The 24598-nt window shown below is 33.9% G+C and overlaps 1 protein-coding gene across 1 annotated transcript in view; it reads right to left on the bottom strand.

The window, feature by feature from the left end:
* Positions 1-20107, bottom strand: part of LOC115243645 (fez family zinc finger protein erm-like) — a 33347-nt gene extending 13240 nt beyond the window's left edge. Inside the window, exons 1-4 of the mRNA XM_029820786.1 lie at positions 20073-20107; positions 8103-8434; positions 7562-7783; positions 6279-6499 (exon numbers count right to left, since the gene is read on the bottom strand). Coding sequence (XP_029676646.1) covers positions 6279-6499; positions 7562-7783; positions 8103-8434; positions 20073-20107 — 810 coding nt within the window. The remainder of the gene's footprint in view (positions 1-6278; positions 6500-7561; positions 7784-8102; positions 8435-20072) is intronic.
* Between the last annotated feature and the right edge of the window lie 4491 nt (positions 20108-24598).

The following is a 24598-nucleotide window of genomic DNA, read 5'->3' as shown; positions in this document are numbered from 1 at the left end:
TGTATTTCTTTGTGCTTTTTCTGTTTCTCTCTGTTTCTTTTCTAGCTCATTGTCACATAGGCGCCAGTCGTTACAATGTCTCGGCAGCGCGGTTTGATGCGTGGCAGGCTGACAATATATATGGCATATGAATATGCGGAATCTTATTACACGCGGACCGCGGGCGGGCGCGCGCGCGAGTACGCGAGTGCAAGTACGCATGATTCACGTTATGCCGCGATCAATATGTAGAAAAGCGACCTATCTTCACGAGCGACATTCGGCTCGTTTGGCAATAGTCACGCGCGGATTTTAATATTCGTCATCTGATCCCGAGACTGAAAGCAAAATTGGTAATCTAGAGAAATAATTGTACGCGGCTAATCGCGATCATCATTGTAGTATTACGTTTGCTTCTCTAAAGGATTGCCAGACGTGACATTAGCATCAAAAATTATTTTTGCAAATGTGTGCAAAAAAATATCTAAAGGCATATCTAAAAGGAATAATCTTCTGCTTTAATATAGCTTTTCGTTATTTAGAACGGCTCATATGGATCGTAATTTAAACTCGAGATAAGTTAAGCGACGGAGGAATATATTTAAAAGCCCTACACCATTTAACTGTAATTCAAGCAGCATGGTCTCGTCACACAATACATGGTCGCGGCGCACCAGTCGATAGTAACGACTCCCACGCATAACAATTGTCACCCTTAATTACTCTCTGTCGTCCATCTGGCAAGATACTTTCGGAACGGTCAACGCGGTGGGACGCGTCGTCCCGTTCGCGGATTCGGGTGAAAGAAAAGCGAGCGGCGCGGAGGAGGTGGAGTTTTTCGTTAATAAGCACCATCGGAACGTCTGTTGAGAGATCGCGGAGGAAACATGGCTTGATTGTGGGAAGGCAGGGAGGGTGAGACGAGCGGTGACAGAACGGAGACGACGAGGCGGTCCCGCCATTGTCACCGCACGAAAGCGTCTGTTTCCGGTACGGCTCAGAAATAAAGCCGCGAGAGAGTTCCGAGACGGCATGTTCCGCGCCTTCATCTCTTCGGCCGTCTTTTGGTTTCTGCGCTCTCCTCGCGATTCGCGGCGCTCGAAATCGCGTAATTACCATTAATCACTTGCGCCGCTCTTTTGTCCGGCTCTTTTTCTCCCCGTTGTCGGAACATCTGCCGGTTTGTCGACGAAGGCGTGGATTAAATAAAGGAGGCTGTAGCTTCCCACGGCTAAGGTATTTATATACCATAAAAATTGTGATAATTACGAGAGGATAGGTTTCGCGTTGCTTAAGATGTTTTTTTTTTAAATTTAAGCATAATTCTTACGGAGAGGGAATTTAGAAGAATCTAAAAGAACTGCTTAGAAAAAATATGTGTGTGTGTGTGTGTGTGTTAAGTGTGATCTGTTATTTAAATTTGTGTAATTCTCTTTAATTTATTAAATATCTCTTTAATTTATTAAAATATAAATAAAATGAGAAGACGTCATATCTATCAGAGTAACAAAGTAATTCAAAAATTAGCATTGGATTAAATTCACGACGATATGCTAAACAATTTTTATAATTTATTCTAAAAAATATTAAAATTATTGTCGTAATAAATATTTAAAATATTTAAAATATAGGAGGTATAAATCAATAATAAAATAGATAGATATAACTCAAAATAACTCATAACAATAAAATGATCAAGTAGAGAGAGCAGCAAGAACGTCCTTTTCACCCAAAAACTTCGTATATATGTATGTGTGCTCGCGTACGCTCGTACATATATGCGGCCTACATACCCTAATATGTCGGGTTACGGTTACGTGTCGTGGACGTAAAACCACGGCCGAGGCGAGTTTCTCTACTTCCATTCAATCACACGTAATTGCGGCGAGGTCTCTTTTGTATCGAGGTCCGATATTCGTCAAACGTTTGACCCGTTTCCTCGCCCCGATGTACTTAAGGGTACTTACGCGCCCCGAAGAAATTCGTATCGCGTGACTCCACATGTATCGCCGTGTGATTTTTTTCTGGAACGGAGATCGACCGGTTTTCACTCGATATGTATGTAAAACAGTCGCTTCTCTCTCTCCCTCTTTCTCTCTCTCTCTTTCTCTTTCTTTCTCTCTTTTTCTGTGTGTACCGAGAGGAAATGTCGCGACACCGCGTCATGATGAAGTAGGCTGAAGACGAGCGAAAGCAGTTTTTCTTTTTTCAATGACTCATTCGTCGAGATTACTTCGTTATGTTAATTAGATATGCTTACATTGTAACAGATGCGTGATGGTTAATGATGACATCTCATTTAAGCGTAAACATTTAACGCCGATCATATTTCTTTTACGACATGGAAAATGATATGCAGTGAGCCTTTTCCAATATGATATATTTCCAATATGATATATTTCCAATATGATATAATGATATATTTTATGAATATTCTTTATAGAGTGTCAAATATACTTTTGTGAGAATATTTTTGCAAAATGATTATTTTTTATCAGTGTTCGCAATAGACGCTATAAAAATACTATGATTTGCATATAACAAATACATAAAAAGAAACTGACTGTGCGATTATATTGATGGCATGTTTTTAAGAGAAAACGCGATTATTCCCTACGAAAAATTTTAATTATTATCAGTCTGTGATTAATTTTCACTATTAACGATTCGTATATTATAAAGCGTATGTATATTAAAGCAACGGTTATTTAACCAAATAAATGTCCTGTGACTTATTCATTCGAAAGGATTGAAATTACAAAAATGGGAATTTTAATTTATATTGCGCCGTGAAATAAAAACGGCTATGTATCGATCGGTTTATTACTAACAATCAGAAATACGAGGAACAGATTATTTGACTTGCGTGAAATAAATATTTCATAAAATATTAAATATTTGCCGTAAAGTAAAACAAATTATTATATAATAATCTATTGAAACTTTCCTTTTTTTGTCCATCTATGTAGAATACATCAGTTATTTACTTAGATATACGAGTACATATTGCTATAATATGCAAGATATTTCGATTTAAAAATTTATCGAAATTATATCGTAATAATTGGAACTATACTGTGTTGCAAAGTAAATATAATAGATCGTTTAAAATACGCGCAGTTAACGTTCGTCTGAGATAAACCGCTTCTTCTGTTCGCGATAAAAAAATATCGATTTTCAAGAAAATCAACGTGACTTGATCATCAGATTGACGAAGAGCACTTTCCTGCCATGACTCGTGAAAAAACAAAACAAAAGAAACGAAGTTCCACATATCGATCATCGGCGACCTTTTTCAAAAGCTGTCACGTTCTGAAAAGCTTAGATCGTAAACTATTAATCTGGTCGAGAAATGTCCTTGTTTTCAGTTATAGAAAAATCACTATAGTAGAAGTAACTTATCTAAAAGGCATTGACTAAATCGTATATATGTATGTGTGCTCGCGTACGCTCGTACATATATGCGGCCTACATACCCTAATATGTCGGGTTACGGTTACGTGTCGTGGACGTAAAACCACGGCCGAGGCGAGTTTCTCTACTTCCATTCAATCACACGTAATTGCGGCGAGGTCTCTTTTGTATCGAGGTCCGATATTCGTCAAACGTTTGACCCGTTTCCTCGCCCCGATGTACTTAAGGGTACTTACGCGCCCCGAAGAAATTCGTATCGCGTGACTCCACATGTATCGCCGTGTGATTTTTTTCTGGAACGGAGATCGACCGGTTTTCACTCGATATGTATGTAAAACAGTCGCTTCTCTCTCTCCCTCTTTCTCTCTCTCTCTTTCTCTTTCTTTCTCTCTTTTTCTGTGTGTACCGAGAGGAAATGTCGCGACACCGCGTCATGATGAAGTAGGCTGAAGACGAGCGAAAGCAGTTTTTCTTTTTTCAATGACTCATTCGTCGAGATTACTTCGTTATGTTAATTAGATATGCTTACATTGTAACAGATGCGTGATGGTTAATGATGACATCTCATTTAAGCGTAAACATTTAACGCCGATCATATTTCTTTTACGACATGGAAAATGATATGCAGTGAGCCTTTTCCAATATGATATATTTCCAATATGATATAATGATATATTTTATGAATATTCTTTATAGAGTGTCAAATATACTTTTGTGAGAATATTTTTGCAAAATGATTATTTTTTATCAGTGTTCGCAACAGAAGCTATAAAAATACTATGATTTGCATATAACAAATACATAAAAAGAAACTGACTGTGCGATTATATTGATGGCATGTTTTTAAGAGAAAACGCGATTATTCCCTACGAAAAATTTTAATTATTATCAGTCTGTGATTAATTTTCACTATTAACGATTCGTATATTATAAAGCGTATGTATATTAAAGCAACGGTTATTTAACCAAATAAATGTCCTGTGACTTATTCATTCGAAAGGATTGAAATTACAAAAATGGGAATTTTAATTTATATTGCGCCGTGAAATAAAAACGGCTATGTATCGATCGGTTTATTACTAACAATCAGAAATACGAGGAACAGATTATTTGACTTGCGTGAAATAAATATTTCATAAAATATTAAATATTTGCCGTAAAGTAAAACAAATTATTATATAATAATCTATTGAAACTTTCCTTTTTTTGTCCATCTATGTAGAATACATCAGTTATTTACTTAGATATACGAGTACATATTGCTATAATATGCAAGATATTTCGATTTAAAAATTTATCGAAATTATATCGTAATAATTGGAACTATACTGTGTTGCAAAGTAAATATAATAGATCGTTTAAAATACGCGCAGTTAACGTTCGTCTGAGATAAACCGCTTCTTCTGTTCGCGATAAAAAAATATCGATTTTCAAGAAAATCAACGTGACTTGATCATCAGATTGACGAAGAGCACTTTCCTGCCATGACTCGTGAAAAAACAAAACAAAAGAAACGAAGTTCCACATATCGATCATCGGCGACCTTTTTCAAAAGCTGTCACGTTCTGAAAAGCTTAGATCGTAAACTATTAATCTGGTCGAGAATAATGTCCTTGTTTTCAGTTACAGAAGAATCACTATAGTAGAAGTAACTTATCTAAAAGGCATTGACTAAAAATACAATTGATAAGAGAACTTTTAATTTCTTTCTAAATATTCTTATTTAATCTTTATCAATATTGTACATCGTATTATTTTTAAATATTCGAAATTAACAATACTTTTTATCGTAATATTTGCGCATCTAAAAATTAATTATTAATGCAAAATAGCTATCAAATCTCTTATTTTTTATATTAATTATTTCATTTAAAAAATCTAGCTTTTTTATAAAACGTGAATTTTTATAGGACAGCGTTATAAAGAGGCTATGCCTCTCTCTCTCTCTCTCTCTCTCTCTCTCTCTCTATTGTGTATATACAAATTATGTTCATTAAAATATAATGAAATAACTTATTAATGGCGAGACAAAAATAAATCACACTAATATCTGTTCTATCTATTAATATCAGTTAGACTTCTAAAATCAATCAGTTGAGTTTATAGATTATTTAAAATATCTATATGTGTATCGGAATAGATAGATCGCATCAAGACTCAAAAATATATAAAAGAAAGGCGTAAGAAGGAGGGTCGCTAAAACGGGATCAATTACCGTCGATAAGTAATAATGGTCATGCGTTATTTAGAGGCAATCAGACGATCGATACAAGCCCCGTGCACGAAAATCAAAGCTTTTTTTACGAAGTCAGGATATCAGGACGTGTCATCGAAAGTTCGAGTCAAGTGTTTGTCGATCTCGTAAAATCATTGACATCAGACGTCTATGTATGTGTGTATCACTATTTCACGATTCACTTGCCGATAAGACCAAATATCGTGGAGAAGCCGCGGGTCTGAGATTTCCAAAACCAATATCACTTCTTTTCGAAAGCTTGTTGTATATCTTCCGAAGCCCGCGTGATCTTCGTAGAGAACCACATCGTAAAAATGTTTCTTTACGATTTTTTCTTCGTGATTCTCAAATTAAGTAACTGATATGTCGAGTTTTTTTTTCCCATTTTACCGATTGTGAGTCGACTGGGATAAAGCGGGATAGTTTTTACGAGACACACCGATAATAATTTTTCGAACAGACTTCTGTTGTATTATCACGCAATGTTAAAAATCATAATGAACTACGTTGCGTTTGGATTATTTTAAGTGTTATTTCATGTCACACGCAACATTGAGTCATTCGTTCTTGGAATAAACAATTTTAGCGGTTCTGGTTCGCGAGATAAAATAAAAGAGGATAGGGAGAGATACAATATATTAACACTCACTTGAAAAGTCCTTTCGGTCGAGGAGGGCGGAGTAAGCGGCGAGTGATGAATTTGCCGCGTAATTACAGGGGTCGAGGACGGACTCCTGGAGGACGGTGCTCTCGTTTCCCTGGCCTCCCTCTCGCAAACCGAGCCCGGTGACCAGATTTCACTTTTCCTGTTGCCGATACTTGACGAGACATCGCTCGGCTTCGTGCTGAGGTTCAATGGCACCTCCTCTTCTGAAATGAAAAACCGTCCGTCTTTTCCGTCATTTAATTATTTGTTTCTCATTTAGAACTAATACAGTTTTTTGTTTAAAATTATGCAAAGATAAATTCCTTGTTCATATAAAAAAATAAGAAATTATAAAAATTTTTTATTATTGCATATAAATAGTCTATAGTTTTATAGTTATAGTCTTATAGTTTACACATTCAAGAAATAAAATTTGTAGACAATGCATATATACTGATATATATATATTGGTTATATCCTGAATATATAGCAAAATATGCCGATGTATATTAAGCGTTTACATATAAATAATTCCTTATAAATTGAATGTAATTTGTAACATGGACAATATATACAAAGAGTCAAAAAATTCCATATTATTGCTAAAACATTATGATATCGAGAGAGAATGAATTTATAGTTGATCTTAAAGGGATAGGAAAATTTTATAGTTTTTGCATGTCATGTATGCAGACACATGCAGTTAGGAGATATAAATTAATTGGTCGTAATTAGTATCCGTGCAGCAAAATCGAGAGCGACGGCTATAAATGATGCCTCGTGTGACAACGTTGATCGATCGATAGCACCCACTTACCGATAATTACTCGTTAGCCGTTCTACTTTTATAAAAAGGTATTTCAAACGCTCTAAAAAAGTTTATCGAAAAAAAAACAGATAAAAACAATTTTGTTGAATTTATCCTTCTAAAAATTTAACCGTTATCAATGGAAGATGCTCAATCATTTAATTAATACATTCGTGTTTTATCCTTGCGTTTATTAAAATTGCATATATAGTCTTAATTGTCTCGTACAATTCATTAAATAATTAAAGAATTTTTGATTGATATATCTAATGTAATATCAAGAGATAAACGTAATAAATTATTATTTAGACAACTATTTAAAAATGGTTGAAAATAATATATTTAAATTTACATTTTGTATGATCTGTAGCTTTAAATAATTATATTACTCTTTAACAAGAGTTCTTTTTTGGTCATGTGAAGATATATGAACATTTAATATATTAGAGATTGACTTTAAAAAATATTCAAATCTCACCGAATTTGGCTTTCTCCGGTGTACATCTTCGCGGTGATCCGGGACGTGCCGGACTGAGAGGTTCCGGATGAATGGGCGAACAATTTGTTACCGGTGTCGTCTGTTGGGACGGGATTCTTGTAGGCGGGAGCAAAGAATGTGGCAGCAGAAGGCCCATGTGACGAGCCCACCAAGCACCCCCGGATGCCCCGTAACCTCCGTACATCAGTCCGCACCGCATATCTGAGACAATAAAGGTAATCATGTTAAGGAAATGCGTCATAATCCTCGCGTGTAACTCTGAATTTACAAATTATGTCATCTTATAGATTTAGTGTGATATTGGGGGAAGAGAATAGATGATATTTAAAATGGATTTCGCGCGATTTATACACAAACACATACACACAGAAATAATAGATGCATAAACATATAGTTAGGTAATATTCGAGGTATTTCTTTTTCATTTTCCTCTATATATAACTCCCTTTATAACTCTACTCCATGCTATTCCGTTACACTATTTTGGCGAATTTGCAAGGTGACGAATCTCGCGGCTTACCTCGCGCGGCAACGTTAGAGCTGAGTGGTAGATTTTGCAGTCTCAAATCGGGATTGTAATTTGAGACGAGGGTGAAGGCGCTGAAACGATCAGGGACGGATTGACAAAGGCCCGAAGATGCACTAGCGGAGGCAATGCTCGAACTGCTCCCCGGTACACCTGGGCTCCAAGGCGAAGATGGCAGCGTGATTATGCTTGGACTACCCGGTGGCGAGAGGGTGGCCGGGGGTGACAAGGCGCCCGCCGGAACTCCAACGGGATTGCAATGAAGTTCCGGTTTCATGTGCCAAGTTCGAGGTACCGTTTCTATTACGAGAGAATAAAAAGCATGGCTTATTATCCGTATTAAAACCGCACAAGCACGAGATATAAATGCAACGTATGGATAACAAAATTGATAATTGCGTCAAATTATTAGTGACAAAATTTTTTTTAGTATATACTCAAGATACGTATAATGTATTTAAAATGATTAAAATTTCATGTTAGATATAGATTAATGGTTTATGAAGATTTTCATTTCATGGCTATCATTTGTTGATTGATATCTATCACATTTTTTGAAAGATGATTAAAGCATTATTTTTAAAATCCTTTCATATGTATAATAATGTATGTATAGCACTAATTTAGCGAAGAGTAATAAATGTCTAAGTCAAGTAATCTATAAATATTAATACCTCGATTAAAACTACATAAATAAGAATGAAGAAATATAAGATAAAGAATATTAAAATAAAATGGTTATTTTTTTGTTTTAAAAAATCTCTTTTACCAGATTTTATTTAACAATTTTATATGATATTGATATTTTCAAATAGTTTCAGAGAAATTTAATATATATAATTTTAATAGTTTCTAAAAATTATTTTTAATAAATTATTTAAGTCACTTATATTTTTCATCAACTATTATAATTTAAAATTTTTGTTCAGCGCGTTTATCTGTTAGCCCTTTTATCTCTATTTAACATCGTCAATAACCATGAAGCTATACGGAATACAAGAAATCACGCAAAACTTAAAATACGAGCTATATCTCGCGTAAAACATGCATAGTCAGTTGCATTTCGCGTTTATTACATACACGAAACATACCCGTTAACAGAGAAATGAATAATACATGGAGCCTTGGAGCGGATTCTTCCGTGACGTATAAAATCTGATGATGCCAATCGCGAACGACGCGATCGAAATTGTTTCGTCATTGCGCGTACATGAATGAGAAATGATTAGAGACTAAATCATGATCATGATTCTAATTGTGTTTTAATTAACGCGTTGAAAAAAATTGCGAGATCATAATCGCATTATATAACGTAAAACATGTATGTCTTTGAAATCTATTTTATATCTTGGCGATGATATATAAATAATATTCAAAACTAAACGAATGTATTCTTGTTTTTATTACTTGTAATGAAAAATTGCATTAAAATATTTACAAAACAATATTGAACGCCAGAATATTAATTTACTTGTGCAAAATAGCATTATAAATAATGATTAAAAATTTCATAAATAAATTATCACAATCGATATATATTTTATATGTATATGATCGTTTATGCGTGCTTTATCAAACTTATCGCGATTTAAATATGCTTTGTTCATGTCGTTTTAAAAATTTATTATAATCCAAGTATCATAGAGGATAATTAATTATAATTATAATACATGATTCGCGCATATCAAAATTGGAAAGATCATTTATTGCAAAAACTGTATATATCGTGGAAATTGAAAGATGCCAAGAGATTTTCCAAATTATGAGCTCATTGCATTATATTACATTAATCTCGTCCTGCTTGATTATAGAGAAAATAGGAAAAAATACCAACGGTTATAAAATGAATATTCATAATAGTCATCCAGCCGGATGATTATTTAAACCATAATGCTGGTTTCCGTATCGTACGGAAATCTCGCGCACCGATAAATACAGGATGTTTATATGCTCGCCGCATTTAACGCGAGCTTGTCGACGTTTAATGCATTATTGTCTGCGGTCGTCGCCGCGTTTCACGTGTATCAGATTCGCGGAGGTAGAAAAAAAAAGCCCAGAAGGGCAGCCGGGAAAGAAATCACAAACGGGCTGTCGGTCAGAGAAATGAATTATAAATCGTGCGTGCGCGACTCGTCCAACGAACGGACGGACGAACGGAGGAATCGAGAGGCAAGATCTTAATCGCGCAAGATCAGACGGATGTGATTGCTTGACAGCTTTGCCCGCAACGAATCACGATAAAATGCCGCGGCAACCGTTCGGTAGCGCAAACTTGACAGAATAAGGCTTTCGAAAGTGAGCGCCGATTAGCGATCAGGTGAGCTCCTTATAGTGGTATACATTATAAGGTTACTCTTTGCAATTATATTACGTAATGACATTGAGCTTTTTTGATTTTTTGCAGATTGATATACTCAAAAAAAATTTTTTTTATTCACGTCACTGATGAATTTAGTGTACATTTTTTCAGAAGAAACTTTGGAAATTTTATATAAAACATATGTATATATATATATATGCATATATATATACAGAAGACAATTCGAGATCATTATTGAACAATCTAATTTTTATGAAACGCGTTAATTTCTTTAATTGTTCTTAATTTAATTTGACAAACAAATGCATTATATAATTATAATATGAAATCTCTCTTGTTATATATGAAAATGTTATAAGAATCCATACTTAATTCATATAAATTTACATATTAATAAAAGAAAATTCTCTCTTAACTTTAACAAATTACAAATTCAAATAATCTGACAAAATATAAAACGATTGCAATTGCAATAAAGTGCAATTTCTTGTTAATGCAGATAATTTGTAAACCACGCGATGCGTGAGCGGAAATAGAAATAGCCGTTTTGCGTGAAACGACAATGCATTGGAAAGCGTTGATAATCCACGAAGTAAATCACTGGCTCCAAGGTTCCACTGCAATGATAAGAATCGCGTCCGCATAAACTACGACTAATAACCGCTACTTGTTGTTTGAGTAAATCTGTAATGTGTTCGTACGAGTCGCATCCCTACATAATTCATGTGTTGCAGAATATTTATTACTCGCGTTACGTTACCATAGATATAAGCGCGCAATGCAGTTTTCTACCAATCGTTGAGAAGAATGTTTATTACAAATATAATTTATTTTGTCGATTTTAGGCGAGCGAATTAAAAAGGGGAAACGAGTATGATGCAGTCAATATAGTTGAAAAAAAAACATGCAGCTGATAAGAATTATAATTCTTTAGTAAACGCGTTAAATGATGATGTCATAGAAAAAAATAATGCGTAAGAAACAGAGAATTAATTCAAAAAGTCAATTTTTATATCTAATAAATTAAAATAAAAAGTCGAGTTGAATAGAATAATCTACTGCAAAATAGAATAATAAACATATGACATATTATCTCATTTATTATTATATTTATTATATTCAAGAAAAATCGCTGACTGAGAGATATATTTATATAAACTGTCAATAAGGTTTATTCAAATTGATTTGCTAAAGTTTCATATGAGCGTATGCGCGTATATGTGAGAGATATATTGAAAATATTGAATTATATTTTAATAGAAGTAAATTAAAATTGCAAGACACAAAAAAATATGAATTGAAAGATGCCAATTGGGTTTGCCAAGAAAAAAAGCATATACATAGAACTATGTTATAGTTGTGCTATAGCTATAGTTGTGCTATTGCTATAACTATGCTATATTTTGCACAGAAACAAAGATGAACGTAGACTTGAAACCCCACGACTTTTTTCGACACGGGAAGATTTCAATGATTTGTGTCGAAAATTCGATCCGGATTAGATGAATATATTTTGACAAGTGAGAATAATTTAACGATATATCACGCTCTGCATTTCTGTTGTTATCGACCATGCATCATGTTGTCCACAAATAAGAGCTATGCCCTGTTTGTCACACGCGTGAGAATAAATCATAAGTGTCGCGAGCCGATTTCCCGCTATATTTTTAGTTTTGCAGCAACGACAATCAATAAAATATGAATAATGCCAAGCACAAATATTAAAAATATTATTCTCAAAAAATTACCAAAAAATATAACTGCAATAATATAACCGTATAATGTATATGTGTAACAACATTGTAGATACAATAGTCAACAATTTATCGCGTGCACTATTGTAATTAATTATTATTGATTAGACAGAATAAATAAAGAAAGAGAAAGAAGAGATAAATGTATATCCATAAGAACTATATTTGATTACAGATATTTTTTTCGAATATTAGCATTTAATCATCGTTGAATTTGCAGATACAACAAATAATTTTAACAGCGAATGTACTAACTGATGGTATTTTCACAACCTTCAATATACGTAACAAATTTAAGAGAAATGATAACGAATTGCACTGGCAATATACGATAATCGGTGCAATAACAAAAATCTTTGATTAATGATGAAGATTGATTGATTCAACGCTCGGTCCCACTTGTGGAAATATCTGTCGTTTTGACAGATTCGGTACATTAACTGCGTCATTTCTTAATTTCACACTTAAGACTTGACGCGTTCCGCATCCACGAGAAGTAAATTCCGAGTCAGTGAGTCGTTCGTTTTCTTATCGTAATTAATAAGAATGAGAAGAAGTTCTGTTAATTATCGATTCATCAATTCGTTCCGATTCATAATAATCTCGTAAATGCGGAAAATTTCCAATTTGCATGAATTTTTAGAACCACGGAATTTTTATCTGTAGTGATAATCATGTTATTTCAATAGACTCTTTTTCTCTCTATTCCATTACTGTTTTTTCATAAATTTCTACATAATAATAATAGTGATGTATGTGCGTATCGTTACATCAAATCCAAATAATAATAGATAATAAGAAGATATTCGCTAATCAAACACAAACCAATTGATTAATTAATGATAAACTGGTATTTTAAGCTTTACAAGAGGCCAACCCTGTTTGCTCGTTAATTACGAAAATAACTCCTATCGCAGCAACTCGTATGAAATCTCGAAAAATAATCATGAATATTTATACAAAGCCTTGATTAAGAGAGCTGTATGAACAAGTGTCAGATGTTCTTCTCTCGAATCTCTTTAAGACGGATTTTTGTCAGCTATTAATAAGTTATATATATGTATGAATGTGTTGTCGCTGCATCTTTGGAGATATAAGCATCTAATTTTTAATTTCAAGGTTAATAAATTCAAGTTTTAATAAGTACGCATTTTTCGATACCGTAGTATGATACGTTTGATATTGTAATAATAATCCAATGTGTAATATATGAATTTAATGAATCCATTCAAAATGTAAATTAAAAAGATCTTTTCATATGTCTCTGTTAGAAGGATTTTATATGTAAACTTTATGATCAAATATATATATATATAGAATGACCATAAAGTTTGCATTTAATAAAAAGATTAAATAACTACTTGAATATTTCTATATGTTTATTATACATTTTTTAGTTTTTAATAAATTATTTATATACACACACAATCTGAGCTGAGAAATATTCAACACACATCTACTAAAAAATCTCTTAAAATCCTGAATTTTTATTTAACATAATTGTTAAACTATTAATTATATTTTAAAAGAGAGTAATAATGTTTCATATATTTTGCCAGTAACTGTGTGTATACTAGTCATGATATTTTAACAAAGAGGCAAAGTTCAGTGATGTTTTGGAAATTTACACATGTTTCTAACAGTAACATTTTCAATTATGTGTTTAAAATACAGCTATTCTAATGCACCATGCTTTGGTTATCGCTATGCGGCTTATCTACAATGTAGCCATTTCGCTTCGTGATTACAATGATATATGCGCGTCGCAAAAATCTTCATTTATTTAAGCAAATGTTTGTGGTTTCCATAAACATTACTTGCATCTAATTTTAATCTAACATCAAATCTGAGAATAGAGATATATAGAGTGAAGTAAAAAAATTTAGTTTTATAATATATACAATACAGTACATAAAATATTCGGTAACAAAGCTATTTGAAATTAACAAAAATAATATTTTCAAAATAATATTTTTTGGTAAAAATATATCAAAAAATCTCAGTAATTTTTATGGACATTTAAAGAAAAATGCGAGCTGTGATGAATAAAATTGAGACAATTTTGTTCTTCGAAAAAAAAATGTTTATTGCGTGTTTTTAAAGAATCTACAGAATGAATCAACTTAGCATTCGTATCTAAAATTATAGAATCGCGGTGTTTGCTTTTCAAACACATACAAAAAGACAAAAACCCGAGAATCCGAGCCGCTCGTTAGAACAGATTGCGCAAATATACACAATCTGTGTATTTCTTATGAAAAAATTATACGAAATCTTATTAAGACCAAGAATGATATATACGACAAAATTGCAGATGTGATTTAACGGCGGAAATATGTCTCGACGAAAATACGATGAGTAATCTTGACACTTCTTGAATATTGGAGGTAAATCATTCATGAAACATACGATGATAAAATGCACAATCCATACCTGATAAAGTAAACTCTATTCTCAATTGAAAACTTTTCGCATGCGATAAATCAGCTCTTATTCATTAAATAAATGTAATAATACGAATTGAGACAAAACGCATAACGGATTTCTAATGGACTTGTCTATTAACAATTGTTATTATAACAAAGGCTATTACATCATAAAAAATGCAATAAATTTGCAAATGTGTTTGTTTACGTGTTTTGTATTATTTAAAATGTTAAACACGAAAATAGTTGGTTCAATATTGACAAAGAGAAAGAGAAATTTGCGTAATATTTAAAATAAGATGATAAAGATCAGGTGTGTAGATCAGCGAAGAAAAAACACAAATTATTACTTCTGATAAGAGTTGCGATTGACGTCGTGGAAAGTTACGCGAAAGTTAATCTTCTTTAACTTTAAATCAGACATTATCATGTCATGATACGATGGTAATGTCAGAAATTGAATTCATATCACTTCGAACAAGAAAAGTATTAATGATTAATGGCATGCATATATCACTTTTATAGTATCGATAGATTCATTTCGTACAAATAAATATAAATTTCTCATTATAATCATTACTTTTTTTTTTGTTTTAATAACTGATTAGCAAGAAAAAATGAGTTGAATTGTGTATCGAAAATTTTCATTGAATGCTGATTAATTCATTCAAATCAATTGATTTGAATGAATTGATCAGCATTCAATGAAAATTTTCGATACACAATTCAACTTTTTTTATCTGGATAATTATTATATTATATGCATGTCAAATTTCAGCAAAATTATGTATATCATAAAAAGTTTGAAAATATTAATGTCATGAAATTTTATTCCGTATATTTTTGTCAAAAATTTAATTCTGCTTTTTTATACGTACATAATAACTTATATACAAATTTTACAATTTTCTTTTATTACGATTTATTATAAATTACGTATATTATCTGCATGACATATATAATAAAATTATTATAAAATTAAGCTCTCGATAATGTTATGCCAGAAAAGTATGCGTAGATTATTTTGTTCGCCAAAATGTATCAGCGACTAAGTCAATCAACAAATGTGTCACGTGTTATTATATCGGTTTGACCTGGTTAGATGGTTTTAATCAACAAACATCCACTTTGTATTTGGACGTATTAATAAAATCCTGTACTCACCACACATCACGTTCAAGTGTCGTGGCAAGAACGATGCGCTAAAATTCTACGCCGTTCATATGGAGGATCGCGCACTATATCGGTTCCCGGCACTATGCGTGTCCGGCGCGTATCACACAAATCTCTTTAGCAAACGTCAAACTTCCGACACACGTCGTTTTCTCACAGATACCGATCGCGGAAACACGCGTGCGCTCGAAAAACGCGGAATCAAATGTTCTCTCGGACGATCTTGAAACAAGTCCCGCTCGCCGGGCAGCCGAGTCTCCTTCCTGGAGCGTTCCACGTGGTTCTTCAAGGTCGACCGTGGCGAATGTAAACCACCAGCTGGATATCGATCTTTTTCTCCGATACTTCGATTTCTTTCAATCAAAATCTCAAAAATACACGAACGTGCGAGACTTTAAATCCTTTCACAGAATCTCTCTAATATCAATGATGTGGTTCAATTGATTTGTCTTCTTGCTTTTCGTGGCTATTGAAGCGACCACGTATATGGTTGCTCCGACGAGAGCAGCGACTAGGTGGCGACTACGATTACAAGTAGCCGTATATCTGAGCGTCAGTCTATACGAAGAAGCTTTTTCTCCCTCGGAGTGTCCTGAGTAAGAGCAGGACCCCGACTGACCCCGCGGTGTGGCCGAGAAGGGCACGCACGGTCTCTCGCGTGTGCGGACGAGCGTGCGTGCGTTGTGCGTTGCCTGTCGGCTGTATGTGGCTGGCTCGTAGCTTCCCCTTACCTGGTCTCCTCTCGCTACGGGTTTCACTCTTCTCTCACCTGCGCATCGGCCTCGTGTGCTACCTGGAGACCACGCCTACCGGCGCTGGCGCGCGACTACACCGGCGTCCCCGTGGTAGGGAACGAAGGGGACGACGCGCGCGCGTCTTCCCCCCATCGTGTCCAAGAATCGCGCATAGTCCGGTGAAGTAACGTAATACATGTACGTGTAAAATCCCCCACCAGCTCGATAGAACGCGTGAGATGCACTCTAAGCATCGGCGATGGGCGGTTTCCTTTTCACGGAACAGGAAGGGGGTCGGGATGCGAGTGTTCCGTTTTGTATCAGTGTCAAGACGAATGTTTAATAGCAGATTAAGTTCTCTCCATGGAGGGGGCGATATTGGAATTAACGATGGATGTACGTATGTATGATACTTACGTATTTCCGTTGGAATGACGCGACTATCATTTCGCGCGACTCGTGCCGTAGATCATTGGATGGGTAATTAGTGGTTTCCGCGACGCCCCACGCATAAACGATTGAGTATCGCGGCGTGTTAAATTCAAATTACCCTCCGCTTATATTTTGCAATTGAAATTCCGCGATCGTAGCGTGTGTTTGCTTATGCCGCAATATTACATGACAGATTCAAGCACAGTGCGTGTGTATGTCTTGGTTGCATAAGATTAGCTTATATAATATATTTTCGTCGCGTACTTTTTACATACTAAACTCAATAATATAAATAGTTGCGATTAAGGTATACAAAATATAGAGAGAATTAAACCGTTTCAAAATAATTATCGTTAAATAGCGGCAATTGAGATTTTCAAAGCAATCTAATTGACACATATAATTGATTGACATAATGTTTCGTTCATTTTCCACAGCAGTTGCTGCTTTTTGTACATCTATGTCCTACATCTATTTTATTTTATCTCGTTAAGAACAACATAATATACGCGATAGTGTTCTTAGTATAAATCAAGTTTTATCTCTATACTCAGATATTTTCCATTATTAAATTCGCGGACATTATACTCAAACTCTTGGTTATCTTAGATACGAGTATTATCTAGTACTCCAATATTATAACGCAAGGCACCATATCCAGGTACTAATAAAATATATTATTCTGATATGCTGGTATTCTGATGTATTATTATAGTATATATATTCTTCATTAAGAAATAATGCTCTGCAATTAGTAGGCGCGAATTATAAAATATCTTATGTGTGTATATCATAATGTATTTAATTTTCAATATAAGAGATCCCATCTGATCTTATCTTATAATCATCTAATATTTTTATGCGTGAAATAACAAGCAGAATCGATTAGCTAGAAAATTCGATCTAATTTAACTAATATATTCCATGTAGTTTTTCAATACTCTGTTACCTAATTATATCGAAATAAATAAATATTTGATTGCTCGGGTAATATTTGAAATAACCGGATAATAACCGGGAAATATTTGTCATATTCGGATATTTTGACAGCATTAGAGAATGCACGGTCCATGATCTAAGGTACCATCGTACAACGTCCATCTTAACTCGAGGCATGAATGCAGATGCGATTTCATCACGCCAATAGGCATCCTCCGGAGCAGCTGTGCGCGCGCATAAGATATTCTCTGTTAGATTTCATTCGGCAAGCCACTTCACTCAGAGTAGGAGAGAAACCGAATGCGTCGGCGCCGTTCGACGGCATCACTTTATTGGCTGCTCTCCTAGGAGAGAGAGGCGAGTAGCATGGCGTTGCTCGAATCTGCCTAGATGAAGAGGGGCGGCTGTGCCAATATGTAACACACAACCTTGGAATTAAATATATCGCGATGCGCTGAGAAGTTACCGTGACAGCTGCCAACTCGAAACGGTCGGATCTAGGTCAAGATTGTGTATCACTCGTTAATTGATGACGTCCTGGGTTTTTGCGCATGCTTATTTTATGTTTATGTAATAGCTGAACGCGATTCTCAAACCAGCTATTACATCGAAAATTGTAATCAAAGTGTTTAATATTATTTTTAACATCAACATTTAATATATACGAATATGCAGCTCATAAGATGAATGCAAAGAGAATAAGTTTGAATATTGTATCATGCATATTTTTATCATGTATATAATACGTTGATTTATTCTCAGATCGCAACTAGGAATATTTTAGAATTATATCTGATGCAAATATAAACATAAATATAATATTATTTCCGTAGTAAAAAATTAAGCTTTAAACAATATGATGTGACAATAATATATAATAATCGCTAGAAGTCTCTAGGTCATCAAGAAGCGAACAATTTGCATGTGTATGATATTGCAAAACAAGAGATTACTGGACATTAAGCATAATGATCGGGAACGAAAAATGCGCAACACAGAATAGTTTAATTACTCTACCTAGGCAATGAGTAAAGAAGTTCCGTAATTGTCTACTATCTAAACTCTAAACGCAATTTTACTTGACGGAAAAATATAATGGCTTTGAAAAGTGGACTAATTATTTTTGCAATGCAAGACATTAATTATTCACATTTACCTCAAGCGCCACAATATTTGCGATCCTTCCTTGTTCATTTCGAGTCAAATTTTGATTAAGTTTTAAATTCTGACGTTTCTCAAGAATAGCTTTCGATATAATTTGACCCTATCAATTTAGAGAAACAATGTTATATTCCATCTGGAGAAAAAATTTTTAGTTCTTTTGCTCTACAATATTGTTCTACGAAGATAAATTATATTTCCTTCTTTCAAGACGTCAAACACTCACATTTTCACGTGATATACGTTGCCTATATTTATCCGGGCACATTGTCGGAGCGATTAACGTATTGCACATCTTGCGGAAATAATGTACGCAATTAGTTTGCGGTGCGGTTTTTTCAAATAAGTGCGGTTAATCACGATTGGCCGAGTCATCAATTGCGCAAAGTCTCATTAACCAGCGTTATCGTCACCTTCGCCTCGTTATTAACCGGACAGATAACCCTCAGTAATTTGTGACGAAAGAGTGCGTAATATAAAATAAAATAAAATCGAAAAGGAGGAAGCTTAAAGTATAATTTATGGTTCCTGTTACGATGCGCCAATTTAAACATAACAATTGTAATAAATACACTCTTTTCGACCATAAAGGAGAAATGTATATAAATTTTAGCGATAGATATATATGTAACATATCAGATATTTTTTATGAAATTAGCATTTCATAAAAATTTGCGTGAATATGGAGGAATGTATTATATAAATTTTGAGATTAATCTTTTAATCGTGAGAACAAAAGCAGCCGCGACGTTTCGATTTGACAATTAAACATGTGTTCTCGTATAATGTAGTTCGTTATGCAAATGCGAGGCTAGTTTGCTTGTGACGTGAATCGTCGCATAGATCACGATCGAAGAGAAGTATCCTTCATCATCATCTTCATTCTCCCCCTATGTCTCAACCCATCGTGGCGCGCGATGAATGCACGTGTGTATCGATATACAATACAGGAAATTAGCATCGCTGCTGTTGGAAAACTGGGTAAACAGCTGTGCGAACACAATGCAAACGCCTATTTCCTTTACCTTGCCTCTCCACTTCGTTGCTCTTTTCCTTTCATCTTGGCTGCGTTCCGATATTCACTGTCAGTACTGAAAATCTATAGTGTACATATATGACGTAAATAGATTTTCAGTACTGACAGTAAATATCAAAACGCAGTCCTTCTTCGCTTTATTCTCTGCTTCTCCTTAAATTATCGCTTGCATTAAAATGCAGAGCAAGTATTGCATCGAGATTAAACGGTCCTAAATTTATTAGTTAAGCTCCTAAATAAGTGATGAGTTAAGAAAATCGCAATAGATTTGTTTGCAGAACCAAGCGCATTTTTAGACGTAATGCATAAATTATTATATTATATAATAGGTTTGAGAAAATAAATGTATTGAGAATTAATATATGTGTATAATGAAAATAATATTTAGATATAACGATTAATATATAATAATTTTTTTAAATGTTATAAATATTATTTTATGGAAGTTACTATGAAAATATTTATATATATCTATAATATTTGATTTGCCTGAATATAGATTTCATCGTTACAGTATTGACACATATTTATGAATTAGTCTGTATATAAGTTGATGTATTAACTAAATTCATGAATTGAGTACAATTAGTGGTATGCATTAAATAGATACTATAATCTTTATAATAGACATTCTTAGAGGAATTTTGGGTTATTATAAAAAAAAAGGTATGTAATATGATACGATTGATGAAGTACTAATTACTGTCTAATTACGGCTATTACTGAACAAAATCAAATTAGTTTTAAGATATTATTTGTTTTTTAATTTATGATTTGTTTTATTGAATCTTTCTTTCTCTCTTTCGTTTTATTGGTTTATTAAACGTTTGATTAGTTAGCACACTTTCATTTCTGTTAAACTGCAAAAAGAGCCATAACATTCAAACTACCTATCATACAGCAAGAAATATAACAGTTCGTGTTGATTAAAGTAAGCACTGGTGCAATTCCATTCTCATCTCAACCCCAAATTTGCAGACTTTAACGAAATAATTTTGTCATGCACTGTTGTTGAAGTTATTTTAAGCTCATATTTTGATATGAAACAAGTGTCTTCATCATCTTTGAATAAAGAAGAAAAGAAAAAAACTGAGTGGCTTACTATTAATAATTATCATTATAATCGCTACGACATAGCTATTGCAAATGGAAATATCTCGTGATACATAAAGTCTTTCTTGGACATCTAATTATCGACCTATATGGAAAATCGCGATAGATTCCGATATCGCATCCATGCAAGGACATTGACATTGCGGAGTGACTTTTCGAAATGAGTCGCAGCAAGCTGCGCTAATTACAATCTGCAATTACAATCCTCGGTTATCCATGTTTTCAGATACGACTTAATTTGGCGTGTGCAATTTATGATTTCACGGGAATTGAAATAATATCGATAAATTTGCAGAAGTTAATATTGTGTGCCAAATACACTGCCTTGTGCTTCAAAACAGAAAAGCAATTAAAAATAATATTATTATAATTGCAGCGCTGGAATCGTAATTATTTTATATCTTGTAACAGAAGAAGTTTGCTGCTTTCAGACTTTCTAGCATTTACGCAAATGAATACGAATATCGAAAATGCGGGTAGTTTTGAAAACAAGCAATGCTAATTTAGTCATAGCACGATTAAAATAAAGTGTATGATGGGCTTATAAAGAATATTTTTTATTTTTGGGAAAGAATATGAATTTTACCCAATGAGTGTGAATAATTCGTTGATTATTCTAAGAAATTGCCACAAAGTGAAATTAAATGCGAAAATTAAAATAATAATAAAGATTTCAGGTATATAAAACTCAATTAATCAGCTTTAAAAATTCTCATTTTAATTAAAACTATAATATGCTATAAGATAAAAGAAGAAAAATATGATTATTCCATAAAAAATTTTCTTTTGTTCTTCTGTGTGTGTGACTCCTATATTAGAAGATTCAATATAAGTATATTTCTTATAAATTATTATACATAACATTTCCTGAAATATAAATTAAAAAATTTTTTTTTTAAAGCTTTCTAATTTATGTAACATTTGAAAAAAAATATTTTACAATAATATTTTACAAAACAAATAAACAAAGATTACAAGAATTTGTTCACATAATTATTACTACACATTACTAGTTTTGCGCTTTATGCAAATTATTAAAATATTGATCAAAATTTGAAGTATTAATAATAAAGCATATTGATGAAGAAAGAGCGAGTATATTGAAATAGCGAATATCATGCACATTGACGTTAGGCAGACAGATAACGGTCCACCCATGGAATTTCTGTTCGCACGGTCTCTCATCCCGTTATCGCGAAGTTCTTATTTTGGAACGCTTACACAATGTATCGTTCTCTTTCTTGCCATTCAAATTCGCGAAGTGATAACTACTGAGAACGAAGTTCGGAAGGAAGAAGGCGTTCCCCGATGGAAAGTATCGGCGAAGCGGCGGAAAGTGATGTCAAGACGAGCCACGGGAAATTTCGGGAGACGCCTACTTCAAAAAGAAATGATCGTTCTTCAAAAAGGAAGAAAATAGAAATAACACGTCCGTTACATGTTTACCGTTTCAGTACGACGCTTCGCTTTATAAGCCGACGAGGAAGCATGAATGAACGTTCACGCCGCAGACTTTCCCGCCATATCGGTCGATGAGGATGCGCGAAATCTCTCTCCTCGAAAACCTCGACCGAAATCGAGGCGAAAGAGGGCAAAATTGCACGCGATCCTTTTTGCGAGTACAGTGAATTAAAAAAGTGAATATGGTCGTAACAAAAAGAATGTTATAATCGGATTTTTAAATCTATCCTTCTTTGATTTGTCTAATTGTTTTATGATGTTTGTTTCGACAGAACACAAATCACCACGCAAAATTATATGATTCTGAAGATAAGAATGTTATTTACCTCCGATAAAAATCTAAAATGCAATGACAAAGAGACATATAATATTGCTGATTTATTCCTTTCATAAAAATCTATAAATATATGAATATATTCACGATTGCTGATTAATTAAAAAATGATTGATTAAAGTAGCAGCCTAGATTTTTAAGCTTTGATTTATATTTTAATACTCCCAAGAAAGCGCTTTGTTCATTTTTTGTATAAAAATTATTTATGATTATATGTAAACATATCACGCAAAATATTTTTAAATATTTTTCTCATAAAAATCCGTCTCTGCTTTTCTTTCACATATAAATGCAACAATCTTTACTTATTAAAAATATAAAATATATTAACAAAGATACAATTTATCGGAGACGCGATCTTAGTCCGGAGTGTACATGACTGTCTTTTTCAACCATACGAAGGCATCCTTTGTTGCGCGTAAGTGTGCAGTACTTGCGGCCGATGCGTGATGCGTGGTTCTTCTTTACGTACCACCTCGCGGCTGCAGCGGATCACAGCGATGCGATTCCGCCGCCGCTTTCGCAACTCACGGGAAGTTTCGCAATTTTACCATTGCCCAGACGGCCCGAAACGATTCAAGCTATCGTGCCAATTCCGGATGCCCTCGTTTCCCGGACTTGTGTGACCGGAAATCTGTCAAGAGGAGTCGCTTCTTTCCTCTCTCCCGAGATGAGATATCTCGAGCAGAGGGGAGAGCATGCACAATTGTTCGTCTCACATGTGGTCAATTTTATATATTTGCGGGCTTGGTTTTCAAAAGGCTACCAATGTGAAGTTTTACAAACTGGGTTATTCGGTCAAAATTCATCATTGATTCTTTTCATATCAAAAGTTGTAAATTATTTTAAAAATATTTTGTCAAAAAATTTTTTATATTTAAATATAATATATTTAAAAAAATATACATAATACAAAATATTAATTCTTTCAAAATTAAGTTATAAGTAATATTTTGCTTTTTTTAAATTATTAACATTGAAAATTCTGATGTATCTATATAACTATGGCGTTAGCAAGGATTGAATTAAATAACTTGTCTTGTTGCCGAGACGGGTTTATCAGAAATTTATTAGCGGTAGGTTATTAATTTTATCGTAAGTCTCAAAAGCATAGTTGCGGAAAGAAGCGCAACAAACAGCAGAGCGGAGAGCGCTATTCCGATGATAACTGTCGCTCGTTAACGTAGCGGCACCATGTAATAAACCTTCGTGGCCCGACGTACGATCGAGATTTGTCTCGGGTTGTAGCTCTTAATCTCTCGTCGCGATCCGCTGGATCGCTCTGGAACGAAACTCCCGTTGCAGGTGCAAGCGGGAATGACTAATAAGTTCGGGTAGCGTTGCGGGAGAGGGAAAGGGAATTATACTACCAAGTAGTAATACCAGGAATAATTAATAAGTGCGGCTTAATTATCGATCACGCAGGGTGAACGCTTATTTGTGAAGTCCATTTTCAATTTCTCAATTATTTTAATCTGATATATCGCAGTATGTTTCGTGCAATTGCACGTGTAGGAATTATCGTCCTTTCCATGATGTCTAATTCTAGATATGTAGATGACGAGCGATGTATTAAATCCGCGAAAGAGTCTAAATCGCGGAATAGA

Source organism: Formica exsecta, unplaced genomic scaffold (genome assembly GCF_003651465.1).
Source record: "Formica exsecta isolate Colony F162 unplaced genomic scaffold, ASM365146v1 scaffold72, whole genome shotgun sequence".
NCBI classification, from domain to species: domain Eukaryota; kingdom Metazoa; phylum Arthropoda; class Insecta; order Hymenoptera; family Formicidae; genus Formica; species Formica exsecta.
Note: the sequence above shows the minus strand (reverse complement) of the source record. Positions and strands in the feature narration are given on the sequence as shown.